General features: G+C 40.2%; 1 protein-coding gene across 1 annotated transcript in view; it reads left to right on the top strand.

Moving 5' to 3' along the window:
• Positions 1-23,500, top strand: part of epg5.L (ectopic P-granules autophagy protein 5 homolog L homeolog) — a 94,358-nt gene that overhangs the window by 21,963 nt on the left and 48,895 nt on the right. The window contains exons 3-14 of the mRNA XM_041570273.1: positions 2,468-2,711; positions 5,485-5,621; positions 6,773-6,880; positions 9,135-9,208; positions 9,408-9,513; positions 11,809-11,923; positions 12,212-12,362; positions 14,277-14,432; positions 17,548-17,705; positions 19,660-19,814; positions 21,172-21,312; positions 23,139-23,303. Coding sequence (XP_041426207.1) covers positions 2,468-2,711; positions 5,485-5,621; positions 6,773-6,880; positions 9,135-9,208; positions 9,408-9,513; positions 11,809-11,923; positions 12,212-12,362; positions 14,277-14,432; positions 17,548-17,705; positions 19,660-19,814; positions 21,172-21,312; positions 23,139-23,303 — 1,710 coding nt within the window. The remainder of the gene's footprint in view (positions 1-2,467; positions 2,712-5,484; positions 5,622-6,772; positions 6,881-9,134; positions 9,209-9,407; positions 9,514-11,808; positions 11,924-12,211; positions 12,363-14,276; positions 14,433-17,547; positions 17,706-19,659; positions 19,815-21,171; positions 21,313-23,138; positions 23,304-23,500) is intronic.

Raw genomic sequence — 23,500 nt, forward strand, 5'->3', positions numbered from 1 at the left:
GCTTAGCTTCTCAACAGCCAATCAGAGCCCACTGAGCATGTGAGTGTCACAGACACTTTCCAAGATGGTGACCCCCTGTGACAAGTGTGAAGTCCTGGATCATTGCTGCTATTGACAAGCTCAAACTTTAGCCTCGTGCAATAAGTTCACTATATAAAATAGGACATTTTTAGCCACATTCATTTTTAGGGTTTAGTTCTCCTTCATGTCATGTCTTTTTTTCCCTTCAGCAATTGTTCAATACCATGATAGAATCCATAATTTTATATTATTAGTGCAGCCCTTTTTTCATTAACATTTTAATGTCTGGTTGGGTCTCATACATCACATGCGTGTACTCTGTTTGCCTAGGCAAAGTGTTAGAGCTACCTTTCTTTCAAATTAACTGACTCCGGCTCAAAGCTGCATGTAGAGAGTCAGATTACTGAGATGGGCATAGTGAAGAATAACTATTGAAGTAGTACAGAATTTTTATTTGATTTAGTAGATTCCTTATTTCCATGGGATGAAGCTTAAATTAAACTTTCATTTGGCAGCAGTCCCCTTTAAGCCTTTATATCGACTAAAATAACACTCATATCAGCATAGAGGGGAGGGAGGCCTTACAGGAGAGGGGCAAGTCCTCCTTAGAGAGAGGAGGGGCCATGGGCACAATGAGTAGGATGGACTACAATACTCTAATGGCAGCTTGCAGAGGGAATGGAAGGGAATTGTTAATATACAAAAGTCTAGTTACAAAAAAGGGTGAGGGGAAGTGGATATCCAGTATTTTTTTGAAGATAGCATTTACACTTACCAATACTAACAGGGGGTTAGAAGCCCCAGACCTTCAGCTCAGGGAGGCAATTTTGCATATATGTGTTTTGTTGTAGGTTGGCACAGACCAACCGGACTTCACTCCAAAACATGATGCAAGTAAAATGTAGGTTATTCAACAAAAAGAACCATTCCAAAAAAATAGCCTGACGCGTTTTCGTAGCCTATAATTAAGTGGCCACAAGGCATGAAACTCGTAAGGCTATTTATTGAGATGGTTCTTTTTGTTTAATAAACTACTTTTTACTTGCATCAAGTTTTGGAGTGAAGTCCGGTCTGTGGCAGCCTTCAACAAATATATTTGGAATCGTTAAAGCAGATTTAAGTTTTCTGGGACGCCATAGTATTTTACTGTGTTTTTATCCCTCCCAATGACTAACGGGGAGGGATAAAAAGGGTGTACAGTACATGTAGATTCTTTAGCATTGAGTTAATGGATAGGCCACAGATATGTTATTAAAGGGGACCTGTCACCTACACATAAAAAGCTGTATAATAAAAGTAATTTGCAAATTAAACATGAAACCAAAATTCTTTTTTTCATTAAAGCATTCATACCTTTTATAAAGGTGTTTAAATATCTGAGGTGTCAATCAAATATTACCTGCCCCACCTCTATGCCTGAGGCTTTCCATTGAGCACTTCCTAGATGTCACTGCCCTCCTCATATTACCCCTCCCATCTAATGCTCTATAATTTTGTTGGACACTATGTATGGGCATTAGGACCCCATTCTGGTGCATACACAAAATTTTGAGGTGATACACAACTTGTCTCTCTAATATTGTCCACAAAATGGCTCCTGCCTGTGTGCTATGATTGTGTAACTCCAAGACTGAAGGAAACAAATTTTAAATAATAAATGTAGTGTATGTACATTATATTTGGCTCAACTGACATGATTGAAAATAACTTCTAATTATTTCTTAGGGTGACAGGTCCCCTTTAAACTAGGGATGCACCGAATCCAGGATTCGGTTCGGGATTCGGCCAGGATTCGCCTTTTTCAGCAGGATTCGGATTCAGCCGAATCCTTGTGTCAGGCCGAACCGAATCCTAATTTGCATATGTAAATTAGGGGCGGGTAGGGAAAGCACGTGACTTTTCATCACAAAAGAAGATTTATTTCCACGTTTTCTTTTTCTGCCCTTAATTTGCATATGCAAATTAGGATTTGGATTTGGTTCGTTATTTGGCCAAATCTTTCACCAAGGATTCGGGGAATTGGCCAAATTCCAAATAGTGGTTTTGGTGCATCCCTACTTTAAACACACTGTGTAGTGAAGCTTCTTTCAGGCAAGTGATACAACAACCAGGCCTTGTAACAAACACACCAATAAACATAATGGGCCCATGTAACCTGGTAACCTAGTAGTTGAGGTTGAAAAAGACACCCAAGAAAACACTTTCATTCTAGGGGTCTTGTACCCACTGTGATACACGGCAGGTGTCTGAGTGACCCCTTTATGCACTGGTGTAACTAGACTGGGCCCCACAGCAAATTCATTTTATGGCCCCCCAACATATCCATAGGTTGTCCTGTTTTACCAATATTTATTGTCATTGTATATGGATTAGGCCCTCCTGCAGCCGCAGGGTCTGCTTCCTCTGTAGTTAAACCCCTGACTCTATGGTCTGTCTCTCCTTACAGGGCCTTTGTGCAGACCAAGCGAAAGTGGTTGGATACCATCACTACCAGAAAGCAGAAGTGGATTGCTCCGCCTTGGCCGACCTCAAGAGGCTTTTCGAATTGAAATCTGATCACCTGCACCAGACGTTTGCCCTGCATTCCTATACCTCAGTACTGTCCCGACTGCAGGTTGATTCATATATATATGATCTGGCCAACAACTCTCCCTTTCTGCGCTCTGTGGCCGTCTACCCTGGCGATCCCGGTAATTTGTTTTGGTGTGTCACCGAGTAGCCGGTTATTTTATGTGCCCATTGCTTCTGTAAAGGTGTTAGCCCCCCACTTGCAGGCTGGCCTTAAAGTGATACTGACACTAAAAAACGACTTTTTTAAAATATGAATGTACATTAAAAGTTACCTATAGGTCATGTTGATCGTCTTTTGCTGAGAGGTTTGTTTTTGTAAGTTATTGTTAGTTGAATTTCCCAAACCCAGGGCCGTCATCAGTGGGGCACAGGGGTTACAAGTGTACCAGGCCCGAGCCTGAAGGGGGGCCCGACAGTGAGAGCACCGAAGCTGTGTTGCCCTTCCGATGTTCCGAACAGCCGAAATGCGGAAGTGCCGAACAGCCAAAGTCCTGAAGCAGCAAAAAGACTGAAGCCGCGAAAACAGCCGAAATTGAAGTCCTGAATCATCGAAAAGACCCAAAGCCACGAAAACAGCCGATATTGAAGTCCTGAAGCGGCGAAAAGACCCGAAGCCACGAAAACAGACATCACTGAAGTCCTTAAGCGGCGAAAAGACCCAAAGTCACTAAAGGAGGCGAAGTTGAAGTCATGAAGCCACGAGTTCAATTCTAATGAACACCAATGTGTGTTTTTTTTTTATATTTTTTTTATCCCCTGGCCTCAAATGTAATATTTTAATACTCTACAGGCCCCTGCCACCAATGTTTTTTTTAAAAATATTCTCTGGGGCCCCAATTTTTTTTTTTTTTCTTGTAAGGGGGGCCCTGGCACCAATCAACACCTCTGTGAATTTCTTCAGATGTCACCTCTTTGAAGAGTTACAATGTGCCATTGTAAATGGATTAGTGGAAGAGTTTATACGCCGAGAACTTCCCACACCAGTCAGTTGTACTGAAGAAGCTGCTCGGATGAGTAGTGAAACGTCTTCATTGATTACTCAGCAAGTCCAGTTGTTTTTAGATTTACCTATACTAGATCCTAAACCTAAACCTGGCACCAATGGTTTTTTTTAAAAAAAACTTTTATGGGGAGCCTAGGCACCAGTTTTTTTTAACTTATAATGGGGCCCTATAGTTTTTTATAACTTGTGTGTGTGGGTGAGTTACCTTTTTTAGCGCTGATGTCCCAGTGGGGTGGGCGGGATCTGGGGTGGGCGGGATCTGGGGTGGGGCCAGGGTGGGCGGGGCCCAGGTGGCCCCAAAAATTTTGCTGTACGTGGCCCCTGGTTTCTAATGGTGGCCCTGCCTAAACCTGACTGTTTTGCCAACCTGACTGTCCCATCTCAGCCTGTCAGTTAGAGTTTCTAATGCTAACGGACTCCTGCTGCACAAATATGGCAGCCCCCTCATACTGGAACATGGGGCATCAGCCATGTAATGTAAAAGCATTGAGTTATAAGTTGCAATATTATAATAGAAGTAAAAAAGAGTTTACTTTCTGGTGTCAGTATCTCTTTAAGTATCCTGTATGGGCCAAGTGATGCATAGGCTCAGGTATGATTACAGTCCTGTAAAACCTTTCCCATATGCAATATAAGACACTAAATTTGCCCTGGAGCAATAACCCATAGCAACCAATAGGATATTTGCTTTTGAACAGATGACCAGTAATTTCTACCTTCTGATTGGTTGCTATGGGTTACTGTTCCTGGGTGAACTCGGTGCCATTTTTTACACAACCCCCTTTGTCTTTACCAAATCAATCTACAGGTGAAAAAAAATTTGCTTTTATCTGGGAGTCACTTCTTTTGGATTATAGTTATGGCTGACTTTGGGCAAGTACAGGTATGGGATCTGTTATCCAGAATGCTTGGACCTGGGGCAATTTAGCGTAATTTGGATCTGCATATCTTAAGTCTACTAGAAAATAATTTAAACATTAATTAAACCTAATAGAATTGTTTTGCCTCCAAAAAAGGATTAATTATATCTTAGTTGGGATCAAGTACAAGGTACTGTCTTCTTATTACAGGAAAAAAAATACAGGTATGGTACCTGTTATCCAGAATGCTTGGGACCTGAGGTTTTCCGGATAATGTATCTTTCCATAATTTGGATCTTCATGCCTTCAGTCTACTGGAAAATCATATAAACATTAAATAAACCCAATAGGCTGGTTTTGCTTCCAATAAGGATTAATTATATCTTAGTTGGGATCAAGTACAAGCGACTGTTTTATTATTACACAGAAAAAGGAAATCAGTTTTACAAATTTGGATAAAATGGAGTCTTTGGGAGATGGCCTTTCCGTAACTCTGAGCTTTCTGGATAATTGAATTGTTTGATTAAAATGGAGTCTATGGGAGACGGTCTTCCCGTAATTCGGAGCTTTCTGGATAACGTGTTTCCTGATATTGGATCCCACGCCTATAGTAGGACAACAGGGTTGCAATTGAACTAGGGCAGTTTGGGAAAGAGCAGGGCAGGGTGGGAGCTAAGAGAACAGGGTAGTAGTTCATATAGAGAAGTGAAAGAGATCTTACATCATTATAGTAAATATATTGGAATATTATCAATATAAGGGTCTGGCCACACGAGCAGATTCTGGGAGATAAGTCGCCCCAGCGCGAGACAACTCCGGGCGACTTCGGAAAATTAAGCGCTGCATGTGCCTTCCCCCAGGTCGATTTTAAATTTAGCCGGCGGAGGGCAGTTCGGGGGAGATTGTCACCCCGAAGAAGAGGAGATTTGTCAATGGGGGCGACTAATCTCCCCGAATCTGCTCGTGTGGCCTGACCCTTCTATGTGATTCAAGTCTCCTGCTTAATATCACACGTGTTTGTATTTCAAGGCTCCCACAAGCTGGAAGGTTCCCATTCTGACGTTGTGCTGCTGAAGGAATGTATCAGTGTCCTGTTCAGCTTCACCAGGAGAGTCCTGGAAGATGCTCAGTTCCACAGTGATATCCTAATGTGGCTCCAGAAGCTGGTAAGAGCCCCCACCTCCAGGAAATGGAATTTTAAATAGTGAAATGAAAAAAAAAAAATGAAGACCAATTAAAACAATTGAATGCATTCAGTCAAATACTAACAGTTTACTTAAAGTAGACCTGTCACTCAGACACAAACATGTATATAATAAAATTGAATATAAGCGTTCATAGCTGTTGTAAGCACATTTAAAACTCTCAGCTGTCAATCAAATATTGCCTGCCCCTCCTCTATGCCTTAGGGCATGGCCAGACGTGGCGTTTTTGCTGCGTTTTTACGTTGCGTTTTTAAAAATGAACAGCCAGGCGTAAATACGCATAAACTGCACCACCACTGAAACTAATGGAAAACGCACTATGGCAATTCACACAGGGCGCTTGCAAGCTGAAATCCGCCACAGGACGCCAGTATTGGCGCCTTCTAACAGAAATGCCAATACGTCAAGAAACTACCAAATCAATAGACTCTGTGGGATCTGCACGTTTGAAACCACACTGTACGCAGTGTATTTTAAATATGGCGTCCAAATTCAATGAGAACAATGAGAAGTGCATGTTGGGAAAATAATTGTACGTGCTGAAAAACACATGAAAAACGCATGTTGACGGTCGCGTGTGGTTTCAGTAGTGTATTTACGCCTGGCTGTTCTTTTCTAAAAACGCAGCGTAAAAACGCCACATCTGGCCTTGCCCTTAGACAGGCAATTACTTTCACTTTCCATTCAGCACTTCCTACATGTCACTGCTCTCCCCACATTCCCCCAGTTCTCTTCACCATTTAATTGTGTAGCCAGGACATGGGGATGGACATCAGGTCCCGCATTCTGGTGCACAAACAAGATTCCACAAAATACAATTATGAATTCCCAGACTGAAGGAAACAAGATTCAAAAATGTATATAGTGTAATTAAAAATTACATAAAAATAGGCTAAAATAGGATTTGGAATAATTTTTTGGGGTGAAGGGTCCCCTTTAAATGTAAACTACCCCTTTAAGGAAGAGTCTCTTCTACCCTTCCAATTGGTGCTGTTTCCCTCTACTGACCTGCCCCAGGAACGCTTTTGTATTCTGTAACACTTACCTGCATTGTGTTGTTTACATCAGCAGCGATTAGTGAGGGATCTCTAACCACTCGTTTTCCCTTCCAGGTGTCCATCTTGCTGAAGGTTGCCTCATTGGGAGATCATCTCTTTCTGTTGAACCACATCCTTCGCTGCCCAGCGGGTGCCAGTAAATGGGCCGCCACCTTTGTTCAGGTAGGAATGCACGGAGGTTAATCCTAGCACTGAGAGGTTTAGGCTTTGAAAAGTCCATGCCCCCAGTGCTCTCATAGGCAAGGCTGATACTGACCGCTGAGCAGGTAATACCTTCAAAAATCATGTGACAATACGGGGCAGATTTATTAAGGGTCAAATAGTAAATTCAAATTCGAATTGTTTTGTGGGTCAAAACTCTCAAATTCTAATTGGGAATAATCCAAACTCGATTAGAATTCGAAACTCGAGATTTATCCTGGGAACAATTCGATTTTTGACTGTTCGCCACCTAAAACCTGCCGAGTTCATGCAGAAGTCAATGACAGAGGTCCAGTGACCCATTTAAAGAAGTTAACCCTTTCCCTGCCAAGAAGGTAACTCCTACGTTTTTAAAAAAAAGTCTTTAAGTGCCAAGAATGTAGGAGCTAGGTTCTTTACTAAAATAGCGCTCTCTCTGCACGCACCGCAAAATCAGCAAGAAGCGGAGCAGCGATGAGCTGCAGAACCCCCTAGGCAACGAGCTTACCTCTACCGAACTGCAGAACTGATAACTCCTATGGGGTGTCGTCATTCTGGGGCCCCTATACGCCACATACTTAGATGTCCCTATGCATATTGGGCATCAAACTGTTCAGCGGACCCTGGGTTTTTATATTTAGGGTGTTTTTTCTTGGTATATAATGATATGTGGGAGATACAATGATTCAGTTGGAGTATTGAGGTGATTTTCGGAAATGTCATAAAAATTGCCAAATGTGGGAAAGCTTTGCGGCTTGGTACTTTTGAGTAGAAAGACATGCATACCCATTTTCGATTCGTCAGAATGTGTACTTTCCAAAAATGTATGGTTTTCTTGGGTGAACATACATTTTTGTACATTTGCCCCTTGAAAAATGCTGTAAATGTGCTGATTTTGCAGTATTCGGAATTCCAGAACTGATAACTCGTATGGGGTGTCTTCGTTCTGGGGCCCCTATACGCCGCATACTTGCTTGTAACTATGCATATTGGGCATTAAACCGTTCAGCGGACCCTGGGCTTTCAAATTTAGGGTGTTTTAGCTCGGTATATAATGATATGTGGGAGATACGAATGATTTAGAGTTGGAGTTTTGAGGTGATTTTCAGAAATGTCATAAAAATTTCCAAATGTAGGAAAGCTTTGCGGCTTGGTACTTTGGAGTAGAAAGACGTGCATACCCATATTAGATTCGTCAGAATGTGTAGTTTCCAAAAATATATGGTTTTTTGGGGTGAACATGCATTTTTGTCCTTTTGCCCCTTGAAAACTGCTTTAAATGTGCTGATTTTGCAGTATTTGGAATTCCAGAACTGACAACTCGTTTGGGGTGTCTTTGTTCTGGGGCCTACTTTTTAATTGGTGGGTGGCCGGGTTAGGCAATATGAGACGGCCGCTGGCTGTGAGGTTTCAGTTAATAGTGCTGCTCCAGCAGAATTCTTTTTTATATTTAATTTTGAAATCTGAATTGGAGCTAGACATATTGTCAGTTTCCCAGCTGCCCCCATTCATTTGACTTGTGCTCTGATAAACTTCAGTCAGTCTGCACTGTTGTTCTTAGATCTACCAGGCAGCTGTTATCTTTTGTTAGGGAGCTGTTATCTGGTTACCTTCCCATTGTTCTGTTAGGCTGCTGGGAGGGAAGGGAGGGGCCCTTCCCTCCCAGCAGCCTAACAGAACAATGGGAAGGTAACCAGATAACAGCTCCCTAACAAAAGATAACAGCTGCCTGGTAGATCTAAGAACAACACTCAATAGTAAAATCCAGGTCCTACTGAGACACATTCAGTTACATTGAGTAGGAGAAACAGCAGCCTGCCAGAAAGCAGTTCCATCCTAAAGTGCTGGCTCTTTCTGAAAGCACATGACCAGGCAAAATGACCTGAGATGCACCTACACACCAATATTACAACTAAATACACTTGTTGGTTTAGGAATGACATTTTATATTGTAGAGTGAATTATTTGCAGTGTAAACATTGTAATTTAGAAATAAAAACTACATTTATATAGTAATTGTGACTTTACTTCTCCTTTAGTTACATTTACCTGCAGCAGAGAAAGGTGAATCAGTGTTGTAAGGGCAGGATTTTGCTTTATGTATCTCTAGGTATACACAATCATAGATATGGTACATAGTGACACCTCGCTTAATAAGTCCTTTCAGTGGGTCAGTACATATAGATACACATTTGTCACCCTGCTCGTTTCCTCATTCTAATCTGTTTGACTTCAGGTCCGAGTCCAGAACAATCCCGCAGGTTTCTTTCACTTTATGCAACTCTTGGCTGTACTTATGTGCCCAGTCCGGTAAGTGCCAAATAAAAAGCTTATAAACAAATGATAGATACTTTCTCATGGACTGTAAGAGGGCAGCACATTAAAGCATCCAACAGTAATTGCTTTGCTTCTTAGGTTGCAGCAATCCATAGAAATAAGTTCTTTGTGATAAATAAAAATGGAAAAGTCACTGTGATTGGTTTAACCATCCCCTCTGATTTCCTTCCAGAAACCGTGCCGAATTCTTATGCCACGTAAATCCCTGTGAAAAAAAGGCTTCCTCCTCTGGCAAAGATTCTGGGAACTGGACTTTGGTCGACGAAGCTGGAGAAGAGGTCAGGCTGCTATCCTGTTTATTGCATTAAATATATACTTAAAGGAGAAGGAAAGCTACGGAGGCATTTTATTGCCAATAGATTAGCTGCAATAGTGCAAGCTAGAATGCTATATTTATTCTGTAGAATGTTTTACCATAAAAAGAGTAAAAAGCTCTAGAAACTCTCTGTTTGTTTAAAATAGGAGCTGCAGTATTAGCTTGGTGTGACATCACTTCCTGCCTGAGTCTCTCCCTGCTCTGGGCTCAGATTACAGTAGAGAAGGGAGGGGGGGGAAGAGGAACAAACTGAGCATGCTCTTGCCCAGGGCAATGAGGTTTAAGATGAAAACAGGAAGTCTGATACAGAAGCCCATGAGTACAAAATAGAAGGAAAGAAATGCTGTGTTTCTTTTGACAGGGAACTCAGAGCAGCATTACTTAGGGGGTTTACTGGTATATTTAGATGGACCTTTCTGATAAGGCTTACTTAGTTTTAACCTTTCCTTCTCCTTTAAATGAGTTATTCACCTTTGAGTTAATTCTTAGTAAGATGTAGAGAGTGATATTCTGAGACAATTTGCAGTTGGTTTTCACTTTTTATTATTTGTGGTTTTTACATTATTTAGCTTTTTATTCAGCAGCTTTCCAGCTTGCTATTTTAGCAATCTGGTTGCTAGGGTCCAAATTCCCCTAGCAACCATGCATTGATTTGATAAGAGACTGGAATATAAATAGGAGAGGGCTGAATAGAAGGATGAGTAATACAAAGTAACAATTATTGCGTTGCTTTACAGAGAATTTGTTTTTTAGATGGGGTCAGTGGCCCTCATGTGAAAGCTGAAAAGAGTGAGATTCAAAAACTATAACAAATAAATAATGAAGACCAATTCAAAAGTTGCTTAGAATTAGCCATTCTATGACCTACTAAACGTTAACTTAAATGAACAATCCCTTTAAAATCTCTCCAACGTGAGAAGGTACCTACTGTTCCTATGTGGGCTGTGCCCCTTCCACTGGCCATTACATGAGTGATATGCATACACATGTCAGTAGCTGTCTTAAAGGGATGCTGTCATCTGAAAACATGTTTTTTTTTTTAAAACGCATCAGTTAATAGTGCTACTCCAGCAGAATTCTGCACTGAAATCCATTTCTCAAAAGAGCAAACAGATTTTTTTATATTCAATTTTGAAATCTGACATGGGACTAGACGTATTGTCAGTTTCCCAGCTACCCCATGTCATGTGACTTGTGCCTGCACTTTAGGAGAGAAATGCTTTCTGGCAGGCTGTTGTTTCTCCTACTCAATGTAACTGAATGTGTCTCAGTGGGACATGGGTTTTTACTAATAGAGTGTTGTTCTTAGATCTACCAGGCAGCTGTTATCTTGTGTTAGGGAGCTGTTATCTGGTTACCTTCCCATTGTTCTGTTGTTAGGCTGCTGGGGGGGGGGAAGGGAGGGGGGATATCACTCCAACTTGCAGTACAGCAGTAAAGAGTGATTGAAGTTAATCAGAGCACAAGTCACATGACTTGGGGCAGCTGGGAAACTGACAATATGTCTAGCCCCATGTCAGATTTCAAAATTGAATATAAAAAAATCTGTTTGCTCTTTTGAGAAATGGATTTCAGTGCAGAATTCTGCTGGAGCAGCACTATTAACTGATTCATTTTTCCCATGACAGTATCCCTTTAAGGGCATGAATATCATGAATTTCCTAACTCAGGATGTTTCCCCTTTAAATCGCTTTTAAATTCTATCAGTTTATAAAGGCCCAAGGCTGTACCATTATATTTAAAAGGGTGGCTAATTCTAAGCAAGTTTTCATTTGGTGTTCATTATTTATATTTTATAGTTTTTGAATGGTTTGTCTCCTTCTGACTCTTTCCAGATTTCAAATGGGGGTCACTGACCCCATCTAAAAAAAACAAATGCTCTGTAAATTTAGATTTATTGTTAACTGCTACTTTTTACTACTCATCTTTCTAGTCAGGCCCTTTCCTAATCATATCCCAGTCTGTTATTCATATTGATGCATGGTTGCCAGGGCAATTTGGACTGTAGCAACCAGATTGCTGAAAACTGCAGAGCTGCTGGATAAAAAGCTAAATAACTCAAAAACCGCAAATAATGAAAAAGGAAAACCAACTGCATATTATCTGACAATACCACTCTCTACATCATACTAAAGTTTATTTATTTAAATTGTATTTAATCTAATAGTAGGGGGTACAATATCCCCTTAGCATTTATCCAATAAATATTGCTTTATGTAATGATATAAGGGGTTTCTCGTGGTTCTTTGTGACACAGGATGAGGATCTGGAGACAAGTTGGACTCTACTTACTGAGGACGATCTCATTGCCTTTCTGGCCCAGTTCCCTTTCCATGATCTGTTTAAGAATGTGCTGGGCTTTAACTCCAGAGGTAAATCCCTTTATTCTCTGTATAATGTCAAGTCTATGGATATATGTCAGTTTAGGACAACCTTACGCTCTGCATGTAAAACTCCCAGCATCCTCCATCAGCCTGACCATAAAACCCCCAGAACAGGTGCAGTTACAGTTGCAGTTCTATATAAAGTCTCTCCATTAACCCTGTCCTCATAGCGCCGCTCTTCTGAACTACAAATCCCTGTAATCTCAGCCTCTAGTGCATTGGGGTCAAGCCCCTGTATGAAATGCGCGAGGTTACCCACTGTGTTTTGTGTTCCAGGTGAATATTCTCCTGAGAAATCTACGCCTCAAGAAATGATGAAGATTTTTGCTTTTGCCAATTCCTTAGTTGACCTTCTGGCTCTCGGATTGGAGACGTTCAACAGAGTTCGTTATCGGCAGTTCGTTAAACGGATAGGCCGTATTATCCGGTAACATGCTTTAGTTTATTCCATTGCGTGGCATCCTCCCGTGATGTGACTTGACCATGTTGCTTCATGGAAATGACACACAGGAGGTGTTTTAAGTGCTGGGATTCTGTACGTGATTAAAGGAGAACTATCATGAAAATGTAATATAAGCTTCAGCATACTGAAATAAGCAACTTTCTAAATACAATCAAATATTTATTTGATTTATTTATTTATTTATTCATTTATATTCTTCATAATCAAGTTTATCTTCACTATTCCTCTCTCAGCATCTGTTTCTCTTCATTCTGTCTTCATGCAGCAGTTGGGTGTCAGATATTCATTGACAGATCCAATATATCTTATAGGGGTATTTCCTTTCCTAGCAGATGTATTAGAGCTCACTCAAATAACTGATTCAAGTACAAACAAAATCTAACAAAATAACTGCCTTTTGCACAAGTCCTGCATGTAGAGAGACATGATGTCTGGTGAGTTTAATAGAGTGAGCTCTAATACATCTTCTGGGCAAAAGGAGCCTCCCTATAAGATATATTGGATCTAACTGTCAATGAATATCTGACACCCAACTGCTGCATGAAGAGAGAATGAAGAGAAACAGATGCTGAGAGAGGAATAGTGAAGATAAACTTGATTAAACAGAAACAGTACATAATATTTAATTGATTGTATTTAGAAAGTTTCTTATTTCAGTAGCCAAAGCTTATGTTAAATTTTCATGATAGTTCCCCTTTAAAAAACCTCAGGCCATCGGCAGCTGATCGCCATTATGCTAAATGGCAGCCAGTGATTCTCTGCAAGTTATACTGACCTCCTGGTGGGGTTTAGAGCAGTGAAAGTGGAGCCGAACGATCGGATTAAGATACCACGAATGGGCTCCAATGGGTCGCAGGACCGCATCAACTAGCCGATGCGGTCCTGGATAGTATGAAAAATCAAACTTGACCGATCGATATTGGATGAATCCCAATGTTCGGCCCTGGGGCCGAACGATCGGATTAAGATACTACGAATGGGCTCCGATGGGTTGCAGGACTGCATCAACTAGCCAACGCGGTCATGGATAAATCAAACTTGACCGATCGTATCTGCCCGACTTTTGGCCTGATATCGATCGGTTGGACCCGTCGGGAGCCCCCACACATGGGCAAATAAGATGCCGAATCAGTCTAAATAACCGATATCGGCATCTTTAATCTGCCCGTGTATGGCCACCATTAATCTTAATGCCAGTTAGGGTAAAATGCCTCTTTGCCTTTCTAGATACACTGGAAACCCCATGTTTTTTGCAGCCCTAGATATTCTTTTAACCGAATGAGTGATTCACCAAAATGCTCATCTGTAACGTTTTTATTAGTTAAAGGGGTGGTTCACCTTTAAGTCAACTTTTATTATGTTATAAAATTACCAATTCTAAGCAACTTTACATTATTTATTTTTTATAGTTTTTTAATTATCTGCCTTTTTCTTCTGACTATTTCAGCTATCTAATGGGGATCACGGACCCCATCTAAAAAAAACCAAATGCTCTCAAAGGCTTCAAATGTATTGTTATTGCTACTTTTCATTACTCATCTTTCTATTTAGGCCTCTCCTATTCATATTCCAGTCTCTTATTCAAATCAATGCATGGTTGCTGGGGGAATTTGGACGCTAGCAACCAGATTGCTAAAATTACAAACTGGAGAGCTGCTGAATAAAAAGCTAAATAACTCAATATAATATAAAATAAAAAAATTAAGAAAAATTGCAAATTGTCTCAGAATTACATTCTCTACATCATACAGAACAACTCTTTTAAGGGGGCCCAGCCAAAGATTGGATTTAGGGGCGATTGCTACTGCTGCTCAGTTCTAGTTCACTAGAAAAGGATTCAGCATCTGTTCAATAAATATCCTTTTCCCCTTTCTCTAGGATGACTTTGTGCTACGTGAGTGACCACTGGGCTCTGTATCTGAGCAGCAACATGGAGGTGGACCAGAGCAGTGAGCTTTACTCCGTGGAAAAGCTGCAAGCGGAGTACGATGAGCTGTTCCTGCGCTCTGTTCTTCATGTCCTGAAGGCTAAAAGGTACTTGCCATGGAACACTAGCTTCTCATGACTTTATTAACCACAAAAGTGGTGATATTGAAACTAAATAAAAGTGGAGATAAAAGTGGCAGATTTGCCACCAAATTCACAAACCTCCACTTTTGTGAATTTGTCCTTTAAACAGACAGTTTTCAGATTGTGTCTTTTTTAACAACATTTTTCTTGAATTTGTCTTTAGCTCTTACTACACCTGTTAGTCAGCCATCAAATTGGAATTTTTGGGGTAGCGGTTTTTTTTATCTAGGAAAATGAAATATAATTTTTTTAGGATAACCTGGGCTTTCTAAATCTGCCTATATGTTTGTGTAATTCCACTTCTGCAACAAGATATAAGGGTCTAAATACAAGAAATGCTATTTTGCATAATATAGGGATTTGCATCAGAAATATTTTTTTTTATCTTAAGTCAAGTATCTAATTATTGCTAAAACTAAAAAAAAAAAAATTGCCTGGGAGGCTTTACTTTTCCTTTAGATGATATATTCACTCATATTGCTAATATTGTCTCATACATTAATCTAAAACAAATAAAAATACACAAGTTTTGCTAAAAACTTTTTACATATAAAATACACTTTATTTGTTTAATAGGTGTTTACTTGTTTTGTTAATGAGGCTTTGCAAATAGTCAGCACCAAACCAAAGAGGCTTTTACTCCTATAGGCTTAGACAGAAAATGTTTCCCTTACTATAATATGCTAATCCCTATTAATATGATAATAATTACCCAATGGGGCACCTACAAGAGGTGTGAAATGAAGATTGGGTGAACCAAAGGAGAGCAGATTATATTAGAATTGATCATACTGAGCTTTACTCCATTTTTAAAATGTTGGGAGAAAATGTTGTTTAAAATGTCGTTTTTGTGCCATTTTTATGTCATATAAAATACAAATTCATAAAAGTGTCTGTAAACTGTCTCTTTCACAAAAATATGAAAAGGAGCGGTTGAGTCTGAATTTAGGCGGATTTCTGTTTGTGAATATGGAGAAAGTATTATTTTGTGAATTCCCCCAAGGAGTTTTTGCTCCTGGACGGAATCAGTTATATATTTATTCTACAGGCAGGAACATTAATTCAGAGAAATTGGTTATACTGGATGTAGGATCAAATAACTACATGTTACTAGTGATAAGGAATGGCCTGTAGAGCCCCTTTAATTTATATAAACTGTTCGTTTTCTGCCATTGGTATCCCTTTTTAAAAGAGAAGGCAAGCTACAGAAGCAGTTTATTGCCAATACATTCGCTATAATAGAGCAAGCTATAAGACTATATTTATTCTGTAGAATGCTTTACCATACCCAAGTAAACAACTCTAGAAGCTCTCTGTTTGTTTAGGATAACAGCTGCCATATTAGCTTGGTGTGACATCACTTCCTGCCTGAGTCTCTCCCTGCTCACTCATAGCTCTGGGCTCAGATTACAGCAGGGATGGGTGGAGGAAGTGGGGGGGGGGGAGGGAGAGAGGAACAAACTGAGCATGCTCAAGCCCTAGCCCTGGAGGTTTAAGCTGAAAACAGGAAGTCTGATACAGAAGCCCATGAGTACACAATAGAAGGAAAGACATGTGGTGTTTCTTTTGACAGAGGACTCAGAGCAGCATTACTTTGAGGGTTTACTGGTGTATTTACAGTATATAGTCCTTTCTGATAACGCTTACTTAATTTTAACCTTTCCTTCTCTTTTAAAGGGCATGTAAAGGTAAATAAATAAAATCCCATTTTTACTTTCCTTAATGAAAAAGAAACCTATCTCCAATATACTTTAATTAAAAAATGTGTACAGTTTTTATAAGAAACCTGACTGTATGCAGTGAAATTCTCCCTTCATTTACTACTGTGGATAGGAATTGTCAGACGGTCCCTAACTGCTCCGCAGGGAAACAGTCATACTTATGAACAGCAGGGGGAGCCCCCGCCTTACTTCCCAGCCATGCAGAACTCAAGCAGCTTTGTTTGTTTCCCTGTAGAGCATTCGGCGACTGTGTAGAGATTTGTATTGGTTTTTATTTTTGCCTTTACATCCCCTTTACTGTTTCCAACTCCAGCTGCAGGGACAAAGATCATGGAGCCAGATTTAAACAGATAAACTGGGATTCTATTTGGAGGATTATTTTGCTGCAGCCACTGGTTCTGCAGAGTTGGAGAAAGTTTGTATTAAACAATACAAAAACTATAAAATCCACATTAGATTACATGACAACACAGGACCCAGTGCAGTCTGTATATTCTGATTATTAATCAGTCTTGCTGTATCGCTTCTGGCAGATATTGTTTGACTTGTGCAGTTTTGATAATTTATGACGATCCCTAAGCAGCCCAGATCACACTGAGCATGTGCACAGTCTTGGTCTTGCAAAGATGTTTAACAAAGTTACAAGATGGTGACCCCCTGTGGCCAACTTTGAAAGCATAAATCATTTGTTTGATTAGGCTTGTGATGCAGTAAGTTCATGTTTATATTTAGTATACAAAATACAGCATTTCTAGCCTTAAAGGACAAGGAAAGTGTAAAATAGAATAAGGCTACAAATGCTGTATTTTGTATACCAAATATAAACATGAACTTACTGCACTACAAGCCTAATCAAACAAATGATTTATGCTTTCAAAGTTGGCCACAGGGGGTCACCATCTTGTAACTTTGTTAAACATCTTTGCAAGACTAAGACTGTGCACATGCTCAGTGTGGTCTGGGCTGCTTAGGGATCGTCATAAATAAAGCTGCTTGAAATCTGCATGGCTGGGAAGTAAGGCGGGGGCTCCCCCTGCTGTTCATAAGTATTATTGTTTCCCTGCTCATCCGTTAGGGACCATCTGACAATTCCTATCCACAGCAGTAAATGAAGGGAGAATTTCACTGCATACAGGCAGGTTTATTATAAAAACGGTACACATTTTTTAATTAAAGTATATTGGAGATAGGTTTCTTTTTCATTAAAGAAAGTAAAAATTGGATTTTATTTTTTTGCCTTTCCTTGTCCTTTAATCCATTTTAGACTTTACTTCCCCTTTAAGAAGAACCTGCAGTTTACTATGACTTTGGGGTTCTTAGGAGCTATCCCATGATGCTTTCTCTGTGTCACATGGCAGGTTGGGGATTTGGCTGTTCATGTCGGAGATGCCGTACGGGACCCTGTCTAACAGTATGCTCTGGAAGCTCTTCTATCTCATGCACTACGCTGAAAACCAGAGCGTGGAGATCCTGTATCCCAGTATAGACACGGCAGACTGCAGGTCCAGGCTAAACGGTATTTATCTCTTCAGCCTGACACATAAGTGGAATTATTTCTGTTCCTTGTGTTTCTTTTGGTGACATTTTACATTTACATTTTCCCTAAAAGTATCAACTTAAAGGATATCCTGGCAAAATAGAAAAAGTGTGAACTTTTTTTCTCAGAATCCCATAAAAGAATGTGTCTGTCGGAAAAAGCAGATGTCCTTTTCCTATAGGTTGTTGAGCTAACACTGCTTCCACTAAGTCCAAATTTGGTTTCCTCCTAATGGCACCAAAGCAGTTGATCTGGGGGACCCTGCCCGAAACAAGAAACATTCTAAATGCAATCAAATATTTAAAAATTCTTTTAAGTTGCAAAAATGAAAATGTAATATTATCTTCATCTTCATCATACTGAAACTTTCTAAGTACAATCAATTAGAAATTCTGCATTGTTTCTGAAATAATCAAGTTTATCTTTACTCTCCTCTCTCAGCATCTGTTTCTCTTCATTCTCTCTTCATGCAGCAGTTGGGTGTCAGATATTCATTGACAGTTAGATCCAATATATCTTATAGGGGGGCTCCTTTCCTAGCAGATGTATTAGAGCTCACTCAAATAACTGATTCCAGTACAAACAAAATCTAACAAAATAACTGCCTTTTGCACAAATCCTGCATGTAGAGAGACATGATGTCTGGTGAGTTTAATAGAGTGAGCTCTAATACATCTTCTAGGCAAAAGGAGCCCCCTATAAGATATATTGGATCTAACTGTCAATGAATATCTGACACCCAACTGCTGCATGAAGACAGAATGAAGAGAAACAGATACTGAGAGAGGAATAGTGAAGATAAACTTGATTATTTCAGAAACAATACAGAATTTTTAAATATTTGATTGTATTTAGAAAGTTTATTATTTCAGTATGATGAAGCTTATATTCAATTTTAATTTTCGTGATAGTTCCCCTTTAAATTAGGAATAGGGTGAAGATTATTTGCTGTCTGTGAATTACTGTAATGAGGTAAGGAGGGGTCCTGATTGGTAGGGATGCACCGAATCCACTATTTTAGAATTCGGCCGAATCCTTTGTGAAAGATTTGGCCGAATACCGAATCAAATCCAACCCCTCATTTGCATATGTAAATTAGGGAAACAAGGGGGAAAGAGAACCATGTGTGCAGCGTGTGGCTACATTTTTTTTTGGATTCGGATTTGATTCGACCAGGCACTTGAATTGGGCCAAAGCGGAATCCTGCTAAATAAGGCCAAATCTTGGCCGAATCCCAAATCAAATCCTGGATTCGGTGCATCCTTACTGATTGGTTTGTGAGCATAGCTTAAAGGGGTGGTTCACCCTTAAGTTAACTTTTATTATGTGACAGAGTGGCCAGTTCTAATCAACTTTTCAATTGGTCTTCACTGTTTATTTTCTATAGTTTTTAGATTATTTGCCTTCTTCTTCTGACTCTTTCAGCTTTCAAATGCGGGTCACTGACCCCATCTAAAAACAAATGCTCTGTAAGGCTACACATTTATTGTTATTGATACTTTTTATTACTCATCTTTCTATTCAGGCCTCTCCTATTTATATTCCAGTCTCTCATTCAAACCAATGCATGGTTGCTAGGGTAATTTGGACCCTAGCAACCAAATTGCTGAAACTGCAAACTGGAGAGCTGCTGAATAAAAAGCTAAATAACTCAAAAACCACAACTAACAAAAAATGAAAACCAATTGCAAATTGTCTCAGAATATCACTCTCTACATCATAATAAAAGTCAATTTAAAGGTGAACAACCCCTTTAACCATAATTATGGAGGAATTGTGTGAGGTTCCCAGTAAATACAGTTACACGGGTCATCAAGAAGTGAGGTTACATTTCCAGGTTATTTCCAGCATGAAGGAAGAATAAACTGTATATTGGATCTTTTTTTTTTTTTTACATAAATGACTTTTATGCATTTGCATTTGCTTTCGCTAGTTTCTGAAAACAGAGACAAATTTGAGGAATATCTCTCCGTCATGAACAGCTCCGAAGGGATCTGCCTCCTCACCACGTTTGCCCAGATGGCCCAGACCAAACAGAAAGATGTTGACCAGGATCTTGTTAAGAGCATAGCCCTGGAGATCTATGAGGTACGGGGGCAATGAAAGGGCCAGTAGGTTTCATTGCTTGGGATTGGGGCAGCTGTTTGTGTCATCTGCTGAACAATGCATATGGTTAGGGTCAGGGCCGCCATCATTGAGGGAAAAGGGGTACAGTTGTACTGGGCCCCCCTTGACTGCTGTGCCGCATCTGCCGAAGTCCTGAAGAGCCGAAGTCCTGAAGAGCCGAAGTCCTGAAGAGCCGAAGTCCTGAAGAGCCGAAGTCCTGAAGAGCCGAAGTCCTGAAGAGCCGAAGTCCTGAAGAGCCGAAGTCCTGAAGAGCCGAAGTCCTGAAGAGCCGAAGTCCTGAAGAGCCGAAGTCCTGAAGAGCCGAAGTCCTGAAGAGCCGAAGTCCTGAAGAGCCGAAGTCCTGAAGAGCCGAAGTCCTGAAGAGCCGAAGTTGGGAAAAGCCAAAGTCCCGATGGACCGAAGTCGCGGAGGACCGAAGCAGCAAAAAAAGACTAAAGCCACAAAGAGCTGAAGTCTGCTGAATAATCCCTATGGTTAGGGCCACCTTCAGGGGGGCACAGCGTACCAGGCCACCCTTAACTGCCATGCTGCATCCGCTGTAGTCGCGAAGAGCCGAAGTTGCGAAAAGACTGAAGTCTCGATAGGAGCCGAGGTTGAAGTCCCGAAGCCACGAGTTCAGTTCTACTGAACACCAATGTGTGGTTTTTTTTAATTTCATTAAACCCCTGGCCACCGATGTATTATTTCAATACTCTATAGGCCCCTGCGACCAATGTTTTTTTTAAAAAAAAATATTCTCTGGGGCCCCAATGTTTCTTTTTAATCAGAGGGGCCCTGGCGCAAATGTTATTTATTTTTTTAACTTTTATGGGGGGCCTTGATGTTAACATTTTTTTGCTTATTGGGGGGGGGGCCATGATCACCAATGATTTTTAAAAAACTTTTGGAGGGGGCCTGGCACCAATGTGTTTTATTTTTATTTTTTATGGGGGCCATGGCGGCAAATTTTTTTTTTAATTTATAGGGGGGCCCTGGTCACCAATTATTTTGTTGAACTTGTAGGGGGGGCCCTGACCACCAACTTTTTTTTAAAAAAAAAAACAAAAAAACATTTTATGGGGGGCCCTGGCGCGACAGTTTTTTTTTAACTTATAAGGGAGCCCTGACCATAAATGGGTTTTTATAACTTGTGTGTGTGTGTAGGGGGGTTATTGTTTTTAGTGCTGATGTCTGTGTGGTCTTTTAACAGTGCTGTGGGGTTGGTGGAATCTGGGGCGGGGCTTGGGGGCCCATGATTTCTAATGACGTCGCTGGTTAGGGTTAATGAATAGCGCGCACTTCTGCATAGCAACAACCTGTGATACGTTGATATCTCTAGGTCTCCTATGTCAGCATGTCTACGAGAGAAACCTTCTCCAAAGTGGGGCGGGAGCTGCTAGCCAGTATCACTATGGTGCACACCAGCATCATCTCCGTGCTTCTGGAACGTGTCCGGGACACTATCGATAAAGTAGGGATGGTAAGTTCAAACATACAGTGTCCCCACTGGTTCTTAGGGTTATGGCATACAAGGTGATTTCACTGTCATATGTGCATATACCCTTTACTTGCCAATGCTTCTTGTACAAAATAATGGAAACTCTACCCAAGTGTCACTGCTAGTGTTTGTCTTAAAGGAACAGTAACACCAAAAAATGAAAGTGTTTTAAAGTTATACAAATATAATGGTAAAACTTGTGTGTTTGCTTCAGAAACACTACTATTGTTTATATAAACAAGTTGCTGTGTAGCCATGGGGGCAGCCATTCAAGCACAGGATACACAGTAGATAACAGATAAGTACTACTATAGTTTATATAAACAAGCTGCTGTGTAGCCATGGGGACAGCCATTCAAGCACAGGATACACAGTAGATAACAGATAAGTACTACTATAGTTTATATAAACAAGCTGCTGTGTAGCCATGGGGACAGCCATTCAAGCACAGGATACACAGTAGATAACAGATAAGTACTACTATAGTTTATATAAACAAGCTGCTGTGTAGCCATGGGGGCAGCCATTCAAGCACAGGATACACAGTAGATAACAGATAAGTACTACTATAGTTTATATAAACAAGCTGCTGTGTAGCCATGGGGGCAGCCATTCAAGCACAGGATACACAGTAGATAACAGATAAGTACTACTATAGTTTATATAAACAAGCTGCTGTGTAGCCATGGGGACAGCCATTCAAGCACAGGATACACAGTAGATAACAGATAAGTACTACTATAGTTATATAAACAAGCTGCTGTGTAGCCATGGGGACAGCCATTCAAGCACAGGATACACAGTAGATAACAGATAAGTACTACTATAGTTTATATAAACAAGCTGCTGTGTAGCCATGGGGACAGCCATTCAAGCACAGGATACACAGTAGATAACAGATAAGTACTACTATAGTTTATATAAACAAGCTGCTGTGTAGCCATGGGGGCAGCCATTCAAGCACAGGATACACAGTAGATAACAGATAAGTACTACTATAGTTTATATAAACAAGCTGCTGTGTAGCCATGGGGGCAGCCATTCAAGCACAGGATACACAGTAGATAACAGATAAGTACTACTATAGTTTATATAAATAAGCTGCTGTGTAGCACTGGGGGCAGCCATTCAAGCACAGGATACACAGTAGATAACAGATAAGTACTACTATAGTTTATATAAATAAGCTGCTGTGTAGCACTGGGGGCAGCCATTCAAGCACAGGATACACAGTAGATAACAGATAAGTACTACTATAGTTTATATAAACAAGCTGCTGTGTAGCACTGGGGGCAGCCATTCAAGCACAGGATACACAGTAGATAACAGATAAGTACTACTATAGTTTATATAAATAAGCTGCTATGTAGCACTGGGGGCAGCCATTCAAAGGAGAAAAGGCTCAGGTTACACAGCAGATAAGCTCAGTAGAACATAATGGTGTTATCTGTTATCCACTATTTAACCTGTGCCATATAGACTTTTGTTCAATTTCCACCATTGCTGCACAGCAGCTTGTTTATATGAACTATAGTAGTGTTTCTGAAGATATATATCTATATCTATATATATATATATATATATATCTATATATATATATATATATCTATATATATATATCTATATATATATATATATATATCACCAAGAAGTTATGCAGTGCTTTACATTAGATATGGCCACAGGGCATTGTTTGCCTGGTAATTTCACATGGAGTCAATGAGTGTGGGTTTATTGTTAAGATCAGGGAAAAGCTAATGTACAGACACAATGAATTAATAATCAGTTTGCTGTTCTCTCTCTGTAAGGTTTCCTTGTACTTGTTTAAAGAATTACCCCTGCAACGTTGGAGTCCAACCTCCTCAGAAATAAGTCTGATCCGTGATTGGCTACTCGACCATAACCTGTCCGAAGTGGAGAACAAACTGGCCTGTATCATACTGGAGGGCCTCAACTGGGGCTACAATGAGAAAGTATGGCAAATATCTCATTCATTTCTCCTAAAAACAAAAAATAAAAACTTTTTGTGGCCAAGTGCTCTGTTTGATTTTATGTACAGACCTTCATTTAATCTGATATGACATAATTATATAATGTACCATAGAATAATGACATAGAACGTTTAGATGCATTATCTGTAATATAATGTATGTCTCTTCAGAGTTCCTTG

The sequence above is a fragment of the Xenopus laevis genome, chromosome 1L (genome assembly GCF_017654675.1).
Source record: "Xenopus laevis strain J_2021 chromosome 1L, Xenopus_laevis_v10.1, whole genome shotgun sequence".
In the NCBI taxonomy this organism is placed as follows: Eukaryota; Metazoa; Chordata; class Amphibia; order Anura; family Pipidae; genus Xenopus; species Xenopus laevis.